General features: G+C 45.4%; 2 protein-coding genes across 2 annotated transcripts in view; both read right to left on the bottom strand.

Annotated features, from left to right (window-relative positions):
• The window catches only part of VAC14 (VAC14 component of PIKFYVE complex), a 99,588-nt gene extending 97,054 nt beyond the window's left edge, over positions 1 to 2,534 (bottom strand). Inside the window, exon 1 of the mRNA XM_020282638.2 lies at positions 2,105 to 2,534. Coding sequence (XP_020138227.1) covers positions 2,105 to 2,208 — 104 coding nt within the window. The 5' untranslated portion in view covers positions 2,209 to 2,534. The remainder of the gene's footprint in view (positions 1 to 2,104) is intronic.
• Positions 2,535 to 7,511: 4,977 nt separating this feature from the next.
• HYDIN (HYDIN axonemal central pair apparatus protein) overlaps positions 7,512 to 19,407 on the bottom strand; it is a 315,495-nt gene continuing 303,599 nt past the window's right edge. Inside the window, exons 81-86 of the mRNA XM_012772427.3 lie at positions 18,718 to 18,930; positions 17,357 to 17,520; positions 16,347 to 16,497; positions 11,929 to 12,159; positions 10,504 to 10,728; positions 7,512 to 9,006 (exon numbers count right to left, since the gene is read on the bottom strand). Coding sequence (XP_012627881.2) covers positions 8,524 to 9,006; positions 10,504 to 10,728; positions 11,929 to 12,159; positions 16,347 to 16,497; positions 17,357 to 17,520; positions 18,718 to 18,930 — 1,467 coding nt within the window. The 3' untranslated portion in view covers positions 7,512 to 8,523. The remainder of the gene's footprint in view (positions 9,007 to 10,503; positions 10,729 to 11,928; positions 12,160 to 16,346; positions 16,498 to 17,356; positions 17,521 to 18,717; positions 18,931 to 19,407) is intronic.

Below are 19,407 nucleotides of genomic sequence, written 5' to 3'. Positions count from 1 at the left end.
ACCAGAGGGTCTTTGAGGCCAGTGCTTCTCAAACTTTAATGTGCGCACAAATCACCCAGGGATCTTGTTAAAAGGAAGATTCTGACTTCATAGGTCTGGAGTGACGCTCGAAAGTCTCTTTCTAACAAGCTCCCAGGTGATCCCGATGCTGCTGCGTGTAGGCCACACTTTTGGGCAGCACGGTCCTTAGACTGCACTGTTACTTCCCCCACAGAACACGTATGGTCATTCATCTATTCAGACACGGCTTGGCAAATGTCACCAGGCACTGTGCTAAGTGCCAAGGAGAAATAACACAGGGTTTCTGGTCTCGAGGAGTTATCAATCAAGGCCCTGGTGAATTTCTCTGAATTCCACAAATCAAAGGCAATGTTCAATAAAAAATGAACCCTACTAAAGACAAAACCCATGTAGAACTGTTGGAAGAGTAACAGCACTTACACAGGTTGTGCTAGAAGCAACAATAATGCTGAGATGAATACCTCTATCCAAGGACTCAACAGATGACTCAAGCTATGATAAAACCAGATATTTCTGAGCAGCTGAGTGGGTGAGGGACAAAACTGGGTGTCAAGGCAACTTCGAAGCCAACAAAACCTGTGGACACGGAACCATGCCTACATATCATCTCTGGTTCCCCCTAGTCAGTACAGCAATACACATTAAGCATTAGTGAGCAGTCGAGAAAGTGGTACTTGATCAGAGACACAGCTAGATGATTGTGGACATACTGAATGGGAGGGTCCTCTTATCAAAGTTAACCCTTCAGTTTAGGAGGACACTTAAATCCAAATCCAAAGCCATCATGGCAGTGGTTCTCAACAGGGACAATTCTGCACCCTCAGGGGACATTTGGCAATGTCTGGAGACGTTTCTGATTGTTACAACTGATGGACTGCTACTGTATCTAGTGGGTAAAGGCCAGAGATGCTGCTAAAAACCCTGCAAGGCACAGCACAGCCCATTACAACCAAGAATTATCTGTCTCAAAATGTCAGTAGTGCTGAGGTTAAGAAACCCTGAGTTAGAGAATGTACTCCCAGGTCAAAGAATGAGTGTTATACCACGGAACAGATTAGAGCAGTCCAACATTTCTGCAATGACAGAAATGTTCTATAATCTGTGCTGCCCAATATGGTAGCCAATAGCCCCATGTGGCCAGTGAACACCTGAAATATAGGTAATGAGAATGAAAAACTAAACTTTAAAACTGTATTTAATCTTCAGTAAATTAAATTTAGGTAGTCACGCATGGCCAGCAGCTACCTTACAGGACAGAACTACAATCCACCTTTTCTGACTCTCCCATTGGTGTTCAATGGGAGTTTCACAGCCTGCTTCCTTCCACTCTTATGAAATCACTCACCCACTTAATTTTATCACTAAGATTTGACTGGGAAAAAAATACACAAAGTAAAATAATAATATAGCTAAAAAAAGAAAATCTTAATATAACATTTCCAGTTAAACATTCCCTGTTTTGTACATTGGGAGAGAAAGTAAAATATGAGATCACGGTTACACATACAGTGTATTAAGATAGCAGAACCAAGAAAGGTCAAATGCTCCCTACTTCCACTTGCAGGGATGGGTGTTAGGACAGATAAAACCCCCCTCTGAACCTTGAGATCATTAAGTTTCGGACGCGATTTCTCCACTCGGTCATCTAACAGGCTCTTCCGATTCTCAGAAGCTGGGTAAGAAACCAGGCAGGTCAACATCACTAGCAAATTCTCCCGCTTCTGACTTCTCTCCCATCACAGAGGCCAACTCTCTCATTTGCTGGTTTTGGTGGCGCCGCCACACTGAAGACCCACCATGTGCCAGGCACTGTGCAAAGCACTACACATACATTATGTCACTTCATTCTGATAGCAGCCCTTTAGGGCACCAGGACGTTAAAAAACTTGGACCAAACCACACAGCCAGTCAGGGGCAAAGCGGAGATTGTCAGATAAGACTCCAAATCTCCTGCTCTAAAGCAATGCGCTAAAGGCCTGAAACCTGCGAAAGTTAACACTGGCTGGAAAGGTGTGAAGCGTCCCCCCGGGGAGTAGAGCAGCCAGGGGCTACACAGCCAGGGAGGTGTCCCGGCAGTTCTTACTTCTCGATCTCCAGCGCTGCCACCTTCCGCTTTTCGTACAGCTTGTCATTGAGGGCGCGAACGATGTTTGGCGTGAGCGGCGCGAAGTCCTTCTCGGGGTTCATGGTGGGTAGCTCGAGAAGCCTCGCGACTCCTAGCCCGCGGCTGCCGGGGCCGCGCCGGTGCCTGGGGAGTCTACGGCTCCGCGCTGCCCCCGGCGCCGGCTCATGGGCCACGCCGCCCCAGGTCCGCCTGCGTCGCTCTGCCGCCGCGCCTCGGAACCCAGGCCCGGACCCCGCTCCTGCACACCTGACTCTGGTCACCTAACAGCTCAAGCGACCCTCTCCCGCCAGATACCGGCGGCACTCATGGGGCAGCGGCCATGTTACTCAGGGCACATGACTCCTCAGCAGCTTCCGCCTTCCGCCGCGAGGACCCGCCCCTCTCCGGCCACGCCCCCGCACGCTGGCCGCAGGTGGGTTGGCCACGCCCCCTCCAGGCTCCGCCCCCGCCCCTCACACTCTCTTGCACCCGGTGGTCTGAGTGTAGATTGAGACGGGCTTTACAGTAGGCTTAAGTCACACAGGCACGTAGTGGTTTCTGTAACGTTGGTGACACAGAAGGGGTTACTGGAGTCAGATCACAGCAAAATGTATTCAATACTCACTGAATTCACTAGTTCATTCACTACTTAGTCACCTACTCGTCAATTTCGCACATGACAATGTTTCCCAAATTGGGGTAACACCATCATCATTTTCGCCATATCCTGGCCACTTGTACCATTATCTATTTAATGTTTTTCTCAGATTATCATTAAAAAAATCGTAAATTCCTACTTCTAGCTTTGCTTATCGCCTAAAATCATGGGTTTCAACAGGTAGTTATATATTTTTCCTAAGACATTAAAATAAATTCTCATTTAAAGAGAATTGCTACGTGTCTACCAACTGAAATCTCAGTTACCAAAAGTGGCTGTCACCCCACCATGTGGGAGTCGGAGCGTATTCACCCTGCTCTAGGAGGGCTGGGTTACAGGCAGAGGAGCCCCAGATATGCTGCGTGTGGGTCACCAGACTAATCCACTGGAAAACAGCCTTTTCGTATGCTTTGAAGTCACACTAAGTGGTGGAACTGAAATTTCAGCTCTGTGGTAAAATTTTAAAAAGCAATTTGTGGCCAGAGTGTGGTTAAAGATGCAGCCATGGGGAGAGGCATCAGAGTTCCTTATCGTAAGCTTTCAGAATGAACAGGGACTTAGGCCAAGGGCTAGATTATGGTGGAGCGCAATGCATATTAAATATGAAGTTTCAGAATGCATGGTGGTTCTTTTCTCTGAGTGAAAAGTACACATATAGAGCTTATGACAATCTTGAGAATGGAGTATTATCCCCAATTTGGAGATCACACACAGGGACACAATGCGGGACAATGGTAGGCAGAATTCTAGGATGGGCCCCAAGATTCCCACCAGTTTGGGCACCTGTCCTGTATAATCCCCTCCTGTTGAGTGTGAACATGACTTGTAAATATGATGGGCTATCACTCACATGATTATACTGGGTAATACAGCAGAAGGGATTTTGTAGATGTAATTAAGGTCCCCAATCAGTTGACTGACATTCAGTTAACAAAAAGGGAGATTATCTTGGGTAGGCCTGACCTAACCAGGTGACTCCTTAAAAGAAAAAATGAAGTTTGAAGTGGGAGAGAGATTCTCCTCCTGGCTTTTAAGAGTAAACAGTCGGGTGAACTTACTATGATGGACCACATGGTAAGGACCTGAGAGTGGTCGCTGGTTGCTGAGGGCAGTCCCCTGTTGTCAGTGACCAAGAAAATGGGGATTTAGTCATCTGGTCTCAAGGAAATGAGGAAATGAATGTTGCCAACACTCTGAAGGTGCTTGGAAGCAGACATTTCCCTAGTTGAGCCTCCAGGTGAGGTTGCAGCTGACTGGCACCTGGATCTCAGCCTTGTAGGACCCTGAGCTGAGAATCCAAGGTTCAGTCCATTCTCAACTCCTAACCCATGGAAACTGTGAGATAATAAATCTGTGTTAAGTTCCTAGGTTTGTGGTAATTTGTCATGCAGCCATAGTAAACTAATACATGGGCTAATCCAAAACTCAGTAAGTCACAGAAATACTGTGTCTAGAAAAATCCATGTTTTCCTTTTCCTTTACTGGTGGGGTTTTCACAGCTGTTAAAATCTTTTTCCAAGCCAATTCAATGGATGAAGGTAGGTGCATCAACAATATGAAAACTGTCCCAAGTACAGATCCATCTTCAGAGAAAAATGCATTGCTCTTACCTTGATACCAAGTGATACTGCCAAGGACATTTCCAAATGTCTTTCCAAGTTTGGCTTTAGGATTTTGATGATGGTTGATGCAAAATAATGAAAACATTTAAATCAATGGAAATGATTTGAGCCTATTTTTCTAATGTGTGCTCATTTCTACTGGATCCATATCTAATATAATATTTCATCTGTTTCTTTTGCTTTTTGATTTGGCTTTTTCTTAGAAGTGAACTGAATTTCCCAAGGGTCATAATGTGATATGGTTTTTAATAGTTGAAACAGTAAGGATTTTTTTTTTTTTTTTACCAGAAGGAGTTTTTTCCTCCTGAAATTACATTCCGGATCAGGTTGCTAGGAAACCAGTTTCTTGTTCAAAGACCAAACCAATGCTTTGTCCTACCTTTAGGTCAGAAGTTCTGAAAGCCAGGGGTTAATTTGATCAGGTTTGCCTGTCCTGCGTGCTCTTGGTTGCTTGCTCCCCGCTCCCCCCCCTTTTCCATAAAGCTGAAGGCTGTACAGCTAAACACTGAAACTTAACTTTCATAATCACCATGGTCATTTCAGCTGTTTTTCAGGAACTTGGACCGGCTCCTGTCCAGTTCAAACCAGCTGAGACCACCGACCTTTCAATTGGGCCTGTGCAACTGCCTGAGAGATAGCCTTTTGACGTCAGAGGGCCAAAAACTCCATCCTTGGATCACAGCAATGCCACCATTTTCTGCACATGTGTACTATGGAATGCCACGAACCCCGACTAAGAGTCTGCAGAAAAAACCTGCTACTTCATTTTCCCCACTGCCAATCACCTTTCTCTATACTTTAGCCCACCCCACTTCCCTGACCCATGAAGATGCCTAAGCCTTATCTTCGAGGAGGTGGATTTGAGAGCTATTCTCCCGCCTCCTTGCCTGATGGCCTTGTGGTTAAATATTTTCTCTTTTACAAAACCAGTGATTGATTTACCGTGCAAGGGCAGAACCCACCCGGACCTGGTTGGTAACAGTTCATGGAAAAAGTGGTTTCTTTTCTCTAGTATCTTGGAATATGCCAACAAATGAAGGTTATGTATGCATGATTAAACTGGCAGTGGCACTGAGAATAAAGCCCGAAATCCACCCCTTCTCTGACCCCAGTGACCAGTGCTTTGCAGACTCTTCTAGACTAGGTGATGGCTGACATGCCTGGCTGCACACATGTCACAGTTATAATTCATGTGCATCTGTGTGGCACCTGGCTGTTATTATAGAACTTGGAATAGCTCTGTAACAACTATTAACAATAGCTATCACAAGTTATGTAACGGTTATCATGTAACTCATAGCAAGGGGATGCTGGTGACATTGTAAGAAATTGTACCCAAATCTTGAACTGTGCAAAGAAAGTTTCTCCAACAGCAATAAAATTTTAGCTGGAGTTTCATGGCAACATGGTTAAAGGTATAAGAAGAGGCTTGGGGAGTCCCAAAGTTGGGATTTTCTTGAGATTTCTTGAGATTTGGATTTTCTTGAGAATCATCTCTGACTTCAGGCCCCCGAAGAAGTGGTTAGACTTAGCATGGCATGGTCACTAAGGCCAGGGAGCCCATTCTCATGGTGTCCTGTGCACAGTGCTCCCTGGAGTTCTGCCACACAGCCACCGTGAACATGCCCAGTTAGAGGTCGCCTGGTCTGTTTTGTTGAGAATGGACTCTTCCAAATGTAACTTGCACAAGCTTGAGTTGGAAGGTTTATCCTCACCAAGCTTCTACCCATCCCCCTGGTGAGCTACTTTGCCATTCCAAATTTGCCAATATGAAACCATTTTGTTATGTTTTTTTTTGAGGCAAAGGAAGCATGGGAACTGCGGAAAGGAAAGAAATGCACCCAATCTCAAGTCAGCCTGGAAGGGGGTTCACGCTGGGACAGGATCTGAGCTGAGCTTTGGTCCCAGGGAGAAGAGACTTCCTCCTCTCTCAGGGCCTAGGAGGATTTGGACTCTGGACTCTGGCTTGGGGAGTACAGGAACAGGTCTGAGGTGGGGGAGTTGCCTCTAGCCACCCAAAGGCAGGCTACAAACCACGCCAGTTTGCCAGCAGTTACACCAGGAAATGGCTCGTTTCTGCAGCAGCCACTGTTTGGGGTGGCGGTTGGGTGCCCCCAGTCTCAAGGGAATGTATTGACAGGCAGGCTTTCTCCATTAGAGGCATCTTCGAGTCTCACTGTGCTCTGGGTGCTGCCGTGTCAGCCGAGCTTTCTCACAGCTTCCTTCACCTTTTTTTCCTTCAGTCTCAGCAACCATCTCAGCATGTTAGATTTGCAATTGTGGGAAAGGTGTCCCGTTTGAAGAAGGTGGTGATGGGTTGATTGCTGCCCGCCACCCCAGCTATGCCTCTGGGAGTGGGCGGTAGGAAGGACATTTGGGGGAGGACTAATTTCATCAACTAGGTGAAAAATGTAGAAAGAGTCTCCATCCACAAAAACACCTCTAATGGATTTAAGGGTTTACTAACGTACACACTGCTTGGCCTCACCCATAGAGTTTCTGAGTCAGTAGGTCTGGGGTGGGGACTGAGAATTTGGATTTTAGTAAGTCACCAGGTGCTGCAGGTCCAGGGACCATTTTTTTTTTTTTTTTTTTTTTTTTTTTTTTTTGAGACAGAGTCTCGCTTTGTTGCCCAGGCTAGAGTGAGTGCCGTGGCGTCAGCCTAGCTCACAGCAACCTCAAACTCCTGGGCTCGAGTGATCCTTCTGCCTCAGCCTCCCGGGTAGCTGGGACTACAGGCATGTGCCACCATGCCCGGCTAATTTTTTATATATATCAGTTGGCCAATTAATTTCTTTCTATTTATAGTAGAGACAGGGTCTCGCTCTTGCTCAGGCTGGTTTTGAACTCCTGACCTTGAGCAATCCGCCCGCCTCGGCCTCCCAAGAGCTAGGATTACAGGCGTGAGCCACAGCGCCCGGCCCAGGGACCATTTTTGAGGCCCACTCCTGTACAGCATTCCCTCCCGAGTGGCCCTCTGCTTTCATGCCTCCTCCCTCTCTCGCGGGTGGGCCGTCGGGGATTGGGGGTACGGGGAGCAGGAGGCAGGGACCCTCAGCCATAAGTGTATGTCTACAGAAACAAATCCGCTCCAGGGCCAGTCTTTAACCATCTTTATTTCAACAGGAGGCGCTGACAGGGACGTGGTCCTGTGAATACACACAGCAAGGCCGGGGAAGAGGCGACTGCCGAGGTGCCCTACTGCCCCCTGGAGGGGAAGCTCGAGAAAGGCACCGGCTTATATAGTCACGCTTTAGGGACACACAGAATAATAGGTGCAGTTTCAACATTTCAAACTGGGACGTGCGTGGTCCTTCCCCTAAAAGGGATTCCTGACTCAGTTGCAGCTGGGTGGGTGTTTGGTCTCTAGCACTTGTTCTCGGCTCTGCTGTACAAGTTATATATATACAGATAACCATGACCCTCTCCAGACCAATGAAATCAGAATTTGAGGAGGGGCTGGGTTCTGGGCAGATAGATCAAGAATAACTGCCCCCATCTGCCTGCTGTGCCCAGGGCTGGGGAGGGCAGGGGCAGCTGTGGCCTCTGTGAGCCTTTCTCCAGGGATTCGGAGAGCCGAGAGAAAAAGCGATGGGAGCATCCCTAGGCGGCCTTAATGTTATCTGTCCATTGCTTTGAAAATAGGTACTTACTTGGCTTTTGTGTGAAAGCAGGATAAGATGCCACATCAAAATAGGGCCTAAGGACTCGTGAAACCATTATGGACTTTAAAAAGCAGCTGCAGTGCCCAGCGTCGCGCACGGCTAAGAGCTGTCTGGTAGAAGGTCAAGAGTGTGATGCCTGTGTCTGCTCGGTACAAATGTGGATTATTAAAAACCACTTGAGCTTTGTGGATATGCCAACAAATTAAATGTAGGAACTCACAAGGATTCAGTTCTCTAACATACAGATCTGTTGTGTGTAGCTATAATGTTTAATATGGAAGAGATAATCCATATCTGTATTTGGAAACCACAGGACGTGGAAATAACCGAGGAGGGTAAAACAGTCCCTTTAGAATTCTTATGTCTTTCTCCGTTCTCTGTCAGGCTAAGACGATGCGCAGGTCTTAGGGCTGCAGGGACAGCTTTTGGCGGATGCAGGGGACCCCGTTACCACTAAGGGGTGACACCCTTCAGGTAATAAACCCACTTAATTCCGGTCTCACTGCCCTCCCCAGGGTGGCAGCTCACAATCAGCTTGGTGGTGATGGGAGTTTTGCTGCCGGCAGGGTTTCCTTCAAAGAAGACAGTGATGTTGTTGACCTTCTTGGACCGCACGGTGTCTGTGGTGCGCACGGTGAAGGCCGGGTTCTCCACGATGACGGACAAGGTCACCGTGTGGGGGAAGATGTTCTTGAAGGGGATGATGATGTTGTACCCGGCTCGGATCAGGAAGGGACCCTGGGGCTTGGGGGGCAGAGCCACGCCGAAGAGGGGGATGACATACTCCCCACCTGCCAGCGACGACAGGCTCAGGGTGCCCTTGGTCTCGCCCAGGTGGCTGGGCTCAAAGAAGACTTCCACACTGACCTCGGTGCCTCCCTGGGCTCCCGGGGCTGCGTTGACGATCCTTTCCGTGTGGAAGTCCGAACAGTCGGTCTGAAAGGGGAACAAATGCAGCCGGCTCACACAGGATCCCAGAGCTCAAGTCCCCACCGGCCCCCTCCTGGCATGAGCTGGGCAGTTTATAGCGCTCTCGCAGGGCAGATGTTACCAATTATTATCCCTATTTTACTACAAAGAAAAGGAGGCAAAGATGTTAATAATGCGAGCAAAGACACAGCTGGATTACGTTGATGAGGGAGTCACTGAGGCCGCCCCCACCTCTGGTTCTTCTCTCCTTCCCTGCACACGGAAGGCCGAATGTTCTGGCTCCTTGTGGATGGGCAGGGTTGGTTCTGGACAATTTGGGGTGAGCAGAAGTGAAAGGTGTCACTTCCACGCTAGACTGCATAGTTTCTCCTCTCTGCTTCTGTGACTGGGGACATTTGAGGTAGTGCTTGCTCTTGAGTCTAAACCCCGAGTGATCAAGATGAGCAGAAGTGCCCTGTGGACCCTCACTATTCTGACGGCACATATGAGAAATGAGCCTCTGTTTGTTTTAAGCCACTGGGGTATCAGGCAGTTCCTACAGTGTGACGTTAGCCTCCCCTGACTGATACGATTGACTGAGAGCTTCTGCCTCTTGACCATATCCTGAGACCCTGATTTGAGTGGGGTTGCCCAGTAGTATAAAGGCCGCCCAGTAGTATAAAGGCTACATTTCCCAGCTCCCCTTGTTGGTAGGTTTGGGCCTGTGAAGTTTTGTTCAAGGGAATATTAGTGGGAGCAGTGTATGCAACGCCCTGTGCAGCTGGCTGGGGTGTGGATGTCACGGTAGGCCATCGTGGCCCACGTGGCCCACAGCAACTCCCTACAGAGAGCAGAGCTTTGGGATGGAAGACGTCTGGGTGGCGGATGTAGAGGAGCTGCCATTCCAGCTCACACTGCCTTGCCCAGACTGGTATGTGTCAGAGAAATAAACTATTTTCCTATGATTTTGGGTTTCTATTTTAGTAGTTAAGCCTCTATTCCAACTGATATGACAGCTAATGTACTGGTAGCCAGGCTCTAAGAAAATGGCTTTATATCCATATTTAAAAATTTGTACAGCAATGCTGTAAGGTCGGAGGTATTACCTTCACTTATAGATAAGCTTAGAGAGGTTGAATAAATGATTCGTACGGGGAGGCCAGGGTTCAGAGCCCTGTGTGTTTGATTCCACAGCCTGTCCTCATGGCCACCGAGCCATGCTGTTTCCCTCTGTGGACCACTGAGTGTGCTGCTGGAACCAAAGCTCCCCCTGCTCCCCCCTCCACTCCCCCATGCTTGTTAAGATAGAAAGTCTGTAAGGAGGAACCCAGGCCTGCTACTATTTGTTTCTAGTTGGGAGTTTCCAGGCTGGATTCAGGCCTCCAAGGTGGGGGGGTCACCACGACAATGATGCACTGACTCTCTCTGAGTCTCACATTTCTGTACCCTCTGTGTCCTCCTTTTGTTATTTTTGAACCCAGACTTGTGGCAAGGGATGGGCAGAGGGAGGAGCAGGGTACTCACCCTGCAGTAGTATTCTGTCTTCTGCCGCGTGTAATTGGTGAACTTGGCATAGACGCTTTGGTTGCTGCCGAGAACAGTCTGGAAGTAGACGGGCTTTTCGGGAGGCGCTGGCAAGGCCTTCAAACTGAGCTCATATTGGTAGTAACCCAGTTCACCGTTGTGCAACGTTAATTTCCCAAAGCTTTCTCCAGCTTTCAGGGGCTGGAATTCAAATGCAAATGTGCCCTGAAAGAGAAGGCAGAGGCCACTGTCATGCTGAAGGTCTGACCCATCTCCTGCCTCACAGGCGAATGCCCACACTGATCTCAAGCCTGGGGATCCTGTGCCCAAACCAGCCCGCTTTCCTTCCCCTGTACGTCTTCTAGCTTTCTCTAGTCTAGATATTTCTATATCTGGGATCTCTGTGAGTCTAAAAATAGCTACGGGGTCCTCTCCTGAGAAGCACACTTCTGGAGATGGGGGTTGTCAGCAGGAGGCCTGAAGGTCAAGCTTCCTGGGTTCTTCTCTTGGGGGAGGCTTTCTCCTTTCTGTGGCTACCCATAGCAAAACAAAGCAAGAAAAAGCATTGCTTATAACAGCAAAGCAAGGGAAATAATTCAAGTGCATTCAGAGTGGAAGATTGGTCAAAGAAATTATAGTTTTCTCACTGCAGTGGAATATTATGTAGACATTAAAAGGATGCCGTACAGCAATAAGCATTGAAATGAAAGGTGTTGATGATACTGTCAGTGGAAGAAAGGAGGTTCCAGAAATATATATAAAGTATGAGCTCATTTTTATGGAGAAGAGTTATGTCTATGCTTGTATAGAAAAGAGATTATAAGAATACATACCAAATTGTTATCAGCAGTTAATGTTAGGGTGGGGAAAATGGGACTGTGGGGACTTTGATTTTCTATTTCATATACTTTAGTATAGTTAAAATTTTGTTTTCATATGAGTAGGTTTGTAAAAAAAATAACTAGTTCTTATTGAAATATATCAGAATAAAAAGAGAATGTCACTGAAGTTATAGATGTTTAACAGAAAAGAATATAGAAAAGAATAAAAATTTGGAGAGAGGAGGTGCACTTCATATGCTATTATATACCAGGCTTTCCTTTTCACCACTCATATTATATTCTATGCTACTTTTATAATTAGCAAAGAAAAAGAAAAATATCATTAGCTTGAAGCAAGCACACGAACAAATGGTAGAGACCAGGTTCATAATAGAGAAGGCCATTTTACCTGCCCAAACCAAAGCTACATGCCCCTAGTTCACATGAGGACTTGGGCAATGAGGAAAGGAACACGAGCGTGATTGTCTCCTGCCTTCCTGGCCACCGCCAGCGCTGGCCCACCCTGGGAACCTGCGTTCAGAGGCCCCATGGGCAGAAGCCTTGATCACAGGTGTCAGGGGACCCCTGGCGGCCAGAGCCATACCTCAGAGTTGGCAGGCACGGTGAACTGGGAGGGCATGCTCATGTCTGCCAGCCTGCACTCCGCGGAGAAGGTCACCGAGTAGGGCAGGGGGTTCTCCACCTTGATGGAGGCTGACGCGTTCTGCCGGACTGGGGTCACCATCTCAATGGTTTTGATGACGCCTGAAGGGATGACCCTGAAACTCACCGTGTAGTACAAGAACTCACTGGTCACCTCGTTTCGGAAGATCACCTGCATTCACAAGGAGGGGGGTGGGAGGAGGGCAGAGCAGGGGTTAGCTGAGGGTCCTCTGCACGTTTCCAGGAGCTCCTTCTCTTCGTTAGCACTGCCTGGGCACCTGAAGCACAGGTGCCGGGCTGGCGTGGCCCTCCCAGCCTCTCTGGATCCCTGCCAGCCGGCCCTTCTCCTTAGGCATTCTAGTCTGGCTCCTGCCAGGGGAGAGTACTAAATAAGCTAGGCTTGCTGTAGAGGAGGCGAGAGCAGCACTGTCCTGTGCCAGCACTTCCCCAGCTGCCTGTTGCCCGGCTGGCCCTGGAGGACAAGCAAGGCCTCTAGAGGTTCCAGTTGTAGTGGGCTTTATTCCTATTCCTGTCGCTGCGATGACAGCATGTAGCACTTAATGAACGATTACTGTGTGCCAGGCACTAGAAGTACTTATTTAATGCACACAATTTTTAGGCATTGTTGTTATGCCACATCGCCTTTTTTTTTTTTTAAGACATGAGGAAACTGAGGCTTAGCAAAGTCCAGTATTTTGCCCAAGGTCCCATGCACAGAAACGTCAGAACCGGGATTTGAATCCAGGTAGGGTTGGCTCCAGAGTTTGCATTTACTATGCTGCACTGAGCCCCGCCCCGCCAACCCCTGCAACTGACTTGGGATGTGCCGCTCAATGTTTCTGTCCTTTTCCCTGGTGACTGATGATGCTGAGCACTGTCTTGTGTGCTTATTGGTCATTCACACAGCTACTTTTGTGAAACAGTCTATGCCCTTTTAATATATTGGGTTGTTTATCTTATTATTATTAGGTGGTATTAGTTCTTTATATAGTCAGGCTTTTTATTATAATTTCAACCTCTTCGTGTTATTAAATTTAAAGTGCTTCTGACACTCTCTGCCTTTTAACTGCAGTGTTTTTTTTTTACATTTAAAGTTATTATTTCAATATTTGGGTTGAAGTCTGCCTTCATGCTAGTTATTTTGCATTTGTTCATTTTATTTTTCATTTTTCTGTTGCTATTTTCCTGCCTTCTTTTGGATTAATATGTAATCCTTTGAAATATATTTTCTTTCCTCCACTGGCTTCTTAGCTTTATTTACAAATAATTTTTAGTGGCTGCTCTCGAGTTAAAAATGTGAATCCTTAATTTATCACTCTGGTAAATCTCACATTGTCTTACCCTGTGCACGTGCAGTGCAACCCTTGCCAAGGGCTGTAAGGGGACAAAGACTTCTTCCCTTTGCCACTACACTGCTCCCTCTTCTCGGTGGCCTTTGTTGTAGAAACCAGCCATTTTGCCTGCCCCGGACTCTGATTTCTGCCTCCTCAGCTCTTTGGGTCCGCCGTGCTTTGCTTGGACTCTAGCTCACCCCATTGTAGCCAGGAAATAGTCCCAGGGAGCCAGGATGATCATGGAGACTCTTCTCATGAGTTTTTCTTCCCTTTGGTGGATTACAGTAGTGTGCTGCCTATTGCCCAGTGCCTGAGTTGCCTCAGATATTCTGTTCAGTTTTATAGTTAGTGGATTATGGTGGGAGGACTAGTTACTTTATTATAATCAGAAGCAGAAGAACTTTTGAGTCTTTAAAAAATGTTTGTTGTTATTGTTAGTTTCAGTACGCATTACTGTAAGGAGATTCATGATCTGGGCTTACTCTGTTTTTACCCAAAAGACTTTACGCTTATATTTTAATACATATTTTTATGTATATTTTTGTTCACATCTATAGTCTATGAATATCTCTATTCTCCCCCTACCCTTCTCTCTGAGTGAGAAAACATCTCTTATTTCCCCCATGCACTTCTTCCTGAATGAGGAAATGTTTCTCACTGCCTTGTTTATGCCTCTCCTTGCTGTTTCCCATGTTGAGGTCCTATGAAATATTCATGGTAGATTGTTTTTCAACGATTATTGTCAATTGTCTATGAATTTAATTTTGATGCTTTGTTCATTTTATCCTTATACTTCCCTCTTATATTCACTTATTTACTTTGTAAGTTTTGCTAATTTAAAAACTTTTAATTTTGTAGCATTTTTTTAGACAGGGTTTATGTATATGGGTGGGTACTCTGAGTTCTTGCATGTGTAAGTTTTGCCCTCCTAATAGTTTTATCTGGAAAAAGAGTTCTAGATTGAAAATCACTCTCACCAAGAAATTCGAATAGCTTACTACATTATTTTCTTGTATTTAGTGTTTCCACCACAAGTCTGATGTTACTATTATATATATATTTTTTCTTTTTAGACAGATTTCTATAATGCAGTTACTGTGATTATAATTTCTTTTTATTTTCTCTAGACTCATTTAGGACTTTTTCTTTCATCCCAGTTTTATGAAACTTTGTTCCAATGCATTTAGGTGGGGGTCTTTTTTTCCAGTCATCCTGTTTGGCAACTTGATGGGTCCCTTCAGTTAGAAGACTCGATCTTTTTCAATAGCCCTAGAAATAATTCTTTGATTATTTTTTCAAAATATTTTTTTCCTTCTATTATCTTGTTTCTGTTTTAGGACCTTCTATTAGGTAGATATTAGAACTTCTTGATTTATATTTTGTCTCATATTTCCTTTCATTCTTTTTGAAACAGCTTCATTGAGATTTAATCACATATCATACAATCTATCATTTAAAGTATAAAATTTAGTGGGTTTTGATATGTTTACAAAACAGAGCAACCATCACCACAATAAATTTTAGAACATTTTCATCACCTTCAAAACCCTGAATCCATTAATAGTCACTCCCCATTTTCCCCAATCTATCCCCTACAGCCCATACCACTAACCTCTTTCCTATCCCTAGAGAATTGCTTATTTCTGAAATTTCATATATATGGAATAGTAAAATATGTGAATGGCTTCTTTCATCTGGCATAATGTTTTGTAGCATGTATCAATACTTCATTTCTATTTCTTTTTATTGCCAAATAATATTCCATTGTATTTATCCATTTACCAATAGATGGAAATGGGGTTGTCTCTATTTTTTGGCTCTTATAAATAATGTGGCTACGTATATGTGTGCACAGGATTTTGTGTGGACATGTGTTTTCATTTCTCTAGGGTATATACCTAGGAATGAATCCTGAAAATTATATAGTAACTCTAAGTATAACCATTTGAGGAACTGCCAGACTGTTTTCCAAAGCAGCTGCCCCATTTTACATCCCCATCAGCAGTGTATAAGGGTTCCAATTTCGACACATCCTTGCCAACACTCATCATTTATTTTCATTCTTCCCATTTCTTTGTCCTCACGTGCTAAGGGCTTGTGCTAGTACTTAGTTCTGTCTTCTAACTTACTAGTAATTTCTTCCTCAAAGTCCATTACACTCCTCAGCCTTCCTTAGATGGTTTTCTATTCCAGATAGTCTATTTTTTCATTTCTGATTCTTTTCCACAATGAGCTTTATTCTTATCTCATGGGCATGATTTTATTCCTTTGAGGATATTAACAGTATTCAATTAAAGTCTTCTGCTTGCTTTAATAACTTTTGTCTTAGGTGTTCTCATTTATTGGGCTGGTATTTCTATTTTATGGTGACTTTTTTCCTTTGATGTTTTGGGATTCCTTAATATTAAGAGAACCTTGTCTGTTTGTGAATGCAGATCTGAGCAGATCTGATTAGAGCAGCCTATCTCGTTACTGCAGGGGAGGAAATCGTCACATGCTGCCGGGGGAGTCTTGCCAGTATCTCTTTGGGGTGTGTGTGTGTGTGTTACTAGATATTTTTTTTCACTTTAAAACCTTTCCATTGGTGATTTCATTCCCCATCACAGCTTCAAATTACATCTCTAAATTAATAACTTCCAAATAGTATCTTCAGCCCTGACCTCCCCACGAGCTACAGGTCCATATGTACTCCTTTTCTTCAAATTACTTACCTCATTTTGTAATTATACAGTCACAGTACAATTATTTGAGTAATGTCCATCTCTCTCCACTAGTCTGTGTGTCCCATGAGAACAGAGACTGTGTCTATTTTTGGTCATTACTATGTTACCAGCACTTAGTATAGTACCTGGCATATATGCTCAATTGAACCAATGAATGAATTAGGCAAAATAGCTTATGTGGGAAAGACTCTGTGGTGTCTTGGAGCAGTGACAGTGGGAGGTCATCTTTATTCCTAACACCGGATTCAACCTCAGGGTCAAACCTCCAGAGTTCTAGGGCAATGCCTTTGACATGTAGCTACCTTTGCAGTGTATAGTCCCTCCTTGTAGGAGAAGAAATTCAGCTTGTAGTCTTTCTTGGAGCCCGACAGTACATCAATGTAATCAAGGCCCTTCATAGTGACGCTTAGGTCTGGCTTCTCTGGTTTCAGCATTTCCACAATGACTCGGAATCTGGGGCAGCACAGGAGCACATGAAGAGAGGAGAGAGAAAATGAGACTGTTTGCCCAAAGGACAGAGGGAAAGTGCTATCTATACTTTTGGTTTTATGGAAAGCGCATAGGTCCTGGGTTATAGTCTTCACCCTGTCGCTAACAGTACCTGCCACTTACTGACCACCCGTTATGTGCCAGGTACTGGATGAGTGCTCTACATGTGTTACAGGCATTTAATCTTTGAAATATCCACAGGAGGTACATGTCACCATTTTCTTCATTTCACCAAATAGAAATAGAAGCCAAGGGAAGGAAGATAATATGCTCGGGGAACATGACCAGTTATTGCCAGAACAAGGGTTGAAACTTAGGTCTGGGCCTTCATCTGCTGTGGTAAGCATGTGGCCTTCAGTATGTCATGCTTTATCTCCCAGTCTTTGGTTCCTTCTCTGCAAAAGAAGGGGACCTGGCTGGTTGGCCTTGAGCTCTTTGCATGCTTGCATTCCACTCTACTCCTCCTGTAGGTCCAAGGTCCAAGGGACTTCCTTCTTTGGCCAGTGGCTTAGGTGATAAGACAGATACTCAATAATAACAATGATGTCTACCATTATTATAATAATGATAACAGCTAACATTATTGAATACTTATTTTGTGCCAGGTATCATTCTAGGAGATTTACAAGTAACAGCAGCAAACAGGAGAATCTCTCCAGAGGCCTAGAGTTTAGGAAATGCCTGGCCATATCAGAAAATTTTGTCTCTGACCCTCTGAGCCCCTCAACAGCCTCCAGAGGCCCTGGGCAGAGGAAGGACAGAGCCAGATGGTGGAAGTCCTCCCTCCATCTGCCCACGCAGACCCCTTGCCCGACTCCCTCACCTCTGGGGCTTGTTCAGCCAGTTGGTGATTGGCAGGAGCTCAGTGTAGGGTGTCTTACATGGCACTTCACGGTAGATGTTGGCTACAGCTTTGGGGAGCTCGGCAGTTCCGTGAAGAGCGTATAGCCAGCCAGTCCCATCCGGGAGAGGGAAGAAGAGGGTGCCCTACGGGAAGAATTATGATCAGAATGACACAGAGGTTCCTTTATTAGGTAAATACCAGGTATGGTGAGGACACAGGATTAATAAATGCTCTGCAAATAACTATAACACTTATGGAAATCAGCTTGGGAATATGTTTCAAGAATCATAAAAATGTTCATATTTATTTGAATCAGGACTATCACCCTGGGGAATTTGCTGAAGAAAAATCCCTCCAGAGGAAAAAGTTATATATATGTATTAGAACCACTTATAATATTGATGAAAATTTGGAGATAAACATTCAACAAGGGAATTGTTAAACAAATTATGGGACTCTCGTTCAATGAAATATTAGGCAGTCATTAAAAATGATTATCAGAAAGACTAAATAGTTAAATATAATAGGAAAATGCTAGTGATATAATGTAAAGTGAAAACAAATAGAATGCAAAATTGGGTATGCTATGATGACAGTTATGGCTGTACCTTAATAAGAATTGGTAGTGGCCGGGCGCTGTGGCTCACGCCTGTAATCCTAGCTCTTGGGAGGCCGAGGCGGGCGGATTGCTCAAGGTCAGGAGTTCAAAACCAGCCTGAGCAAGAGCGAGACCTCGTCTCTACTATAAATAGAAAGAAATGAATTGGCCAACTGATATATATATAAAAAATTAGCCGGGCATAGTGGCGCATGCCTGTAGTCCCAGCTACTCGGGAGGCTGAGGCAGAAGGATCACTGGAGCCCAGGAGTTTGAGGTTGCTGTGAGCTAGGCTGACGCCACGGCACTCACTCTAGCCTGGACAACAAAGCGAGACTCTGTCTCAAAAAAAAAAAGAATTGGTAGTGAAGATAGAAGGAAAAAATTCATTTTTTTAAAGGGTGGGAGATTGTGGTCACTTTTATTTTTTGATTTTTATTATTATAGTCACCATGATGTTATTTATGCAGTTAAGCTAAATATTAATTGCTCAATGCTTGGTCTAGTACTTCATATCAGAACTGGGACTCCTGGCTCTAGAATCCCCTGTATATGAAACATACAGACAAAAAAAAGGAAGCCAGGACTTGGTAATCTACATGATTTCCCATTGTTCTAACATGACCTGGGTGTTCTCCCCTTATTCTGATATTCTCTGAGCTCTGAGCCCCTAAACCATCTCTAACCATACAGCTCCTCCCTTCAGCTATGCCAGGAAACCAGTGGGGAAGCCTCAGCCTACCTGGTGCTTGCGGTTCTCCACGTTCATGGTGCGGGGCCTGTAGGTGATCTCGTAGGGCTTGTTTTGCTGATGGGCCTCCAGGGTGATGAACTCGGGTCCCTCCCAGTGCTCGCCCTCAAAGATGGGGTGCAGGTTCCAGGTCTGGTTGGTGCGGTTTGACAGCATGATGGTCTGAGTGTGCTTGGCGCGCACCTGGCAGGTGAAATTCACCACCTGGAAGAAAGTAGGTACCTCATCTTCCATGGCATTTCCCCTTGGCCTTCAGGCGCCAAAGATGCAGAATGTGCCAGGGAAGACTGACTTTAATAGTGCTTGCTATCATGAGTTTCAACAGATCATTTTCTTTGTCCTTCACTCATTCCACATATATCTATTGGGTACCTTCTATGTGCCAGGCACTGTTCTCAGTGGTGCAGATACAGCGATGAACAAAATAACAAAAATCCCTGCCCTCTGAGAGCTTACGTTCCAGTGGGGAGAGACAAGCAGGATACGAGTATGAGCTAAGGGGAAACACAGAGCAGAGCAGGGATGCACGCATGACAGACTGGGGAGTGGGTTTGAAATTTTAAATAGGGTGATCAGGACAGGCCTCACTGAGCATGTGAATTTGATTAAAGACCAAGGAGGATGATGTCAAGGAAGACCTGGGGAAGGGCCTCCCAAGCAGAGGAAGCATCCGTTGCAAAG

Source organism: Microcebus murinus, chromosome 20, assembly GCF_040939455.1.
Source record: "Microcebus murinus isolate Inina chromosome 20, M.murinus_Inina_mat1.0, whole genome shotgun sequence".
Lineage (NCBI taxonomy): Eukaryota > Metazoa > Chordata > Mammalia > Primates > Cheirogaleidae > Microcebus > Microcebus murinus.
The sequence above is the reverse complement of the archived record's forward strand: the minus strand, read 5'-3'. Positions and strand labels throughout refer to the sequence as shown.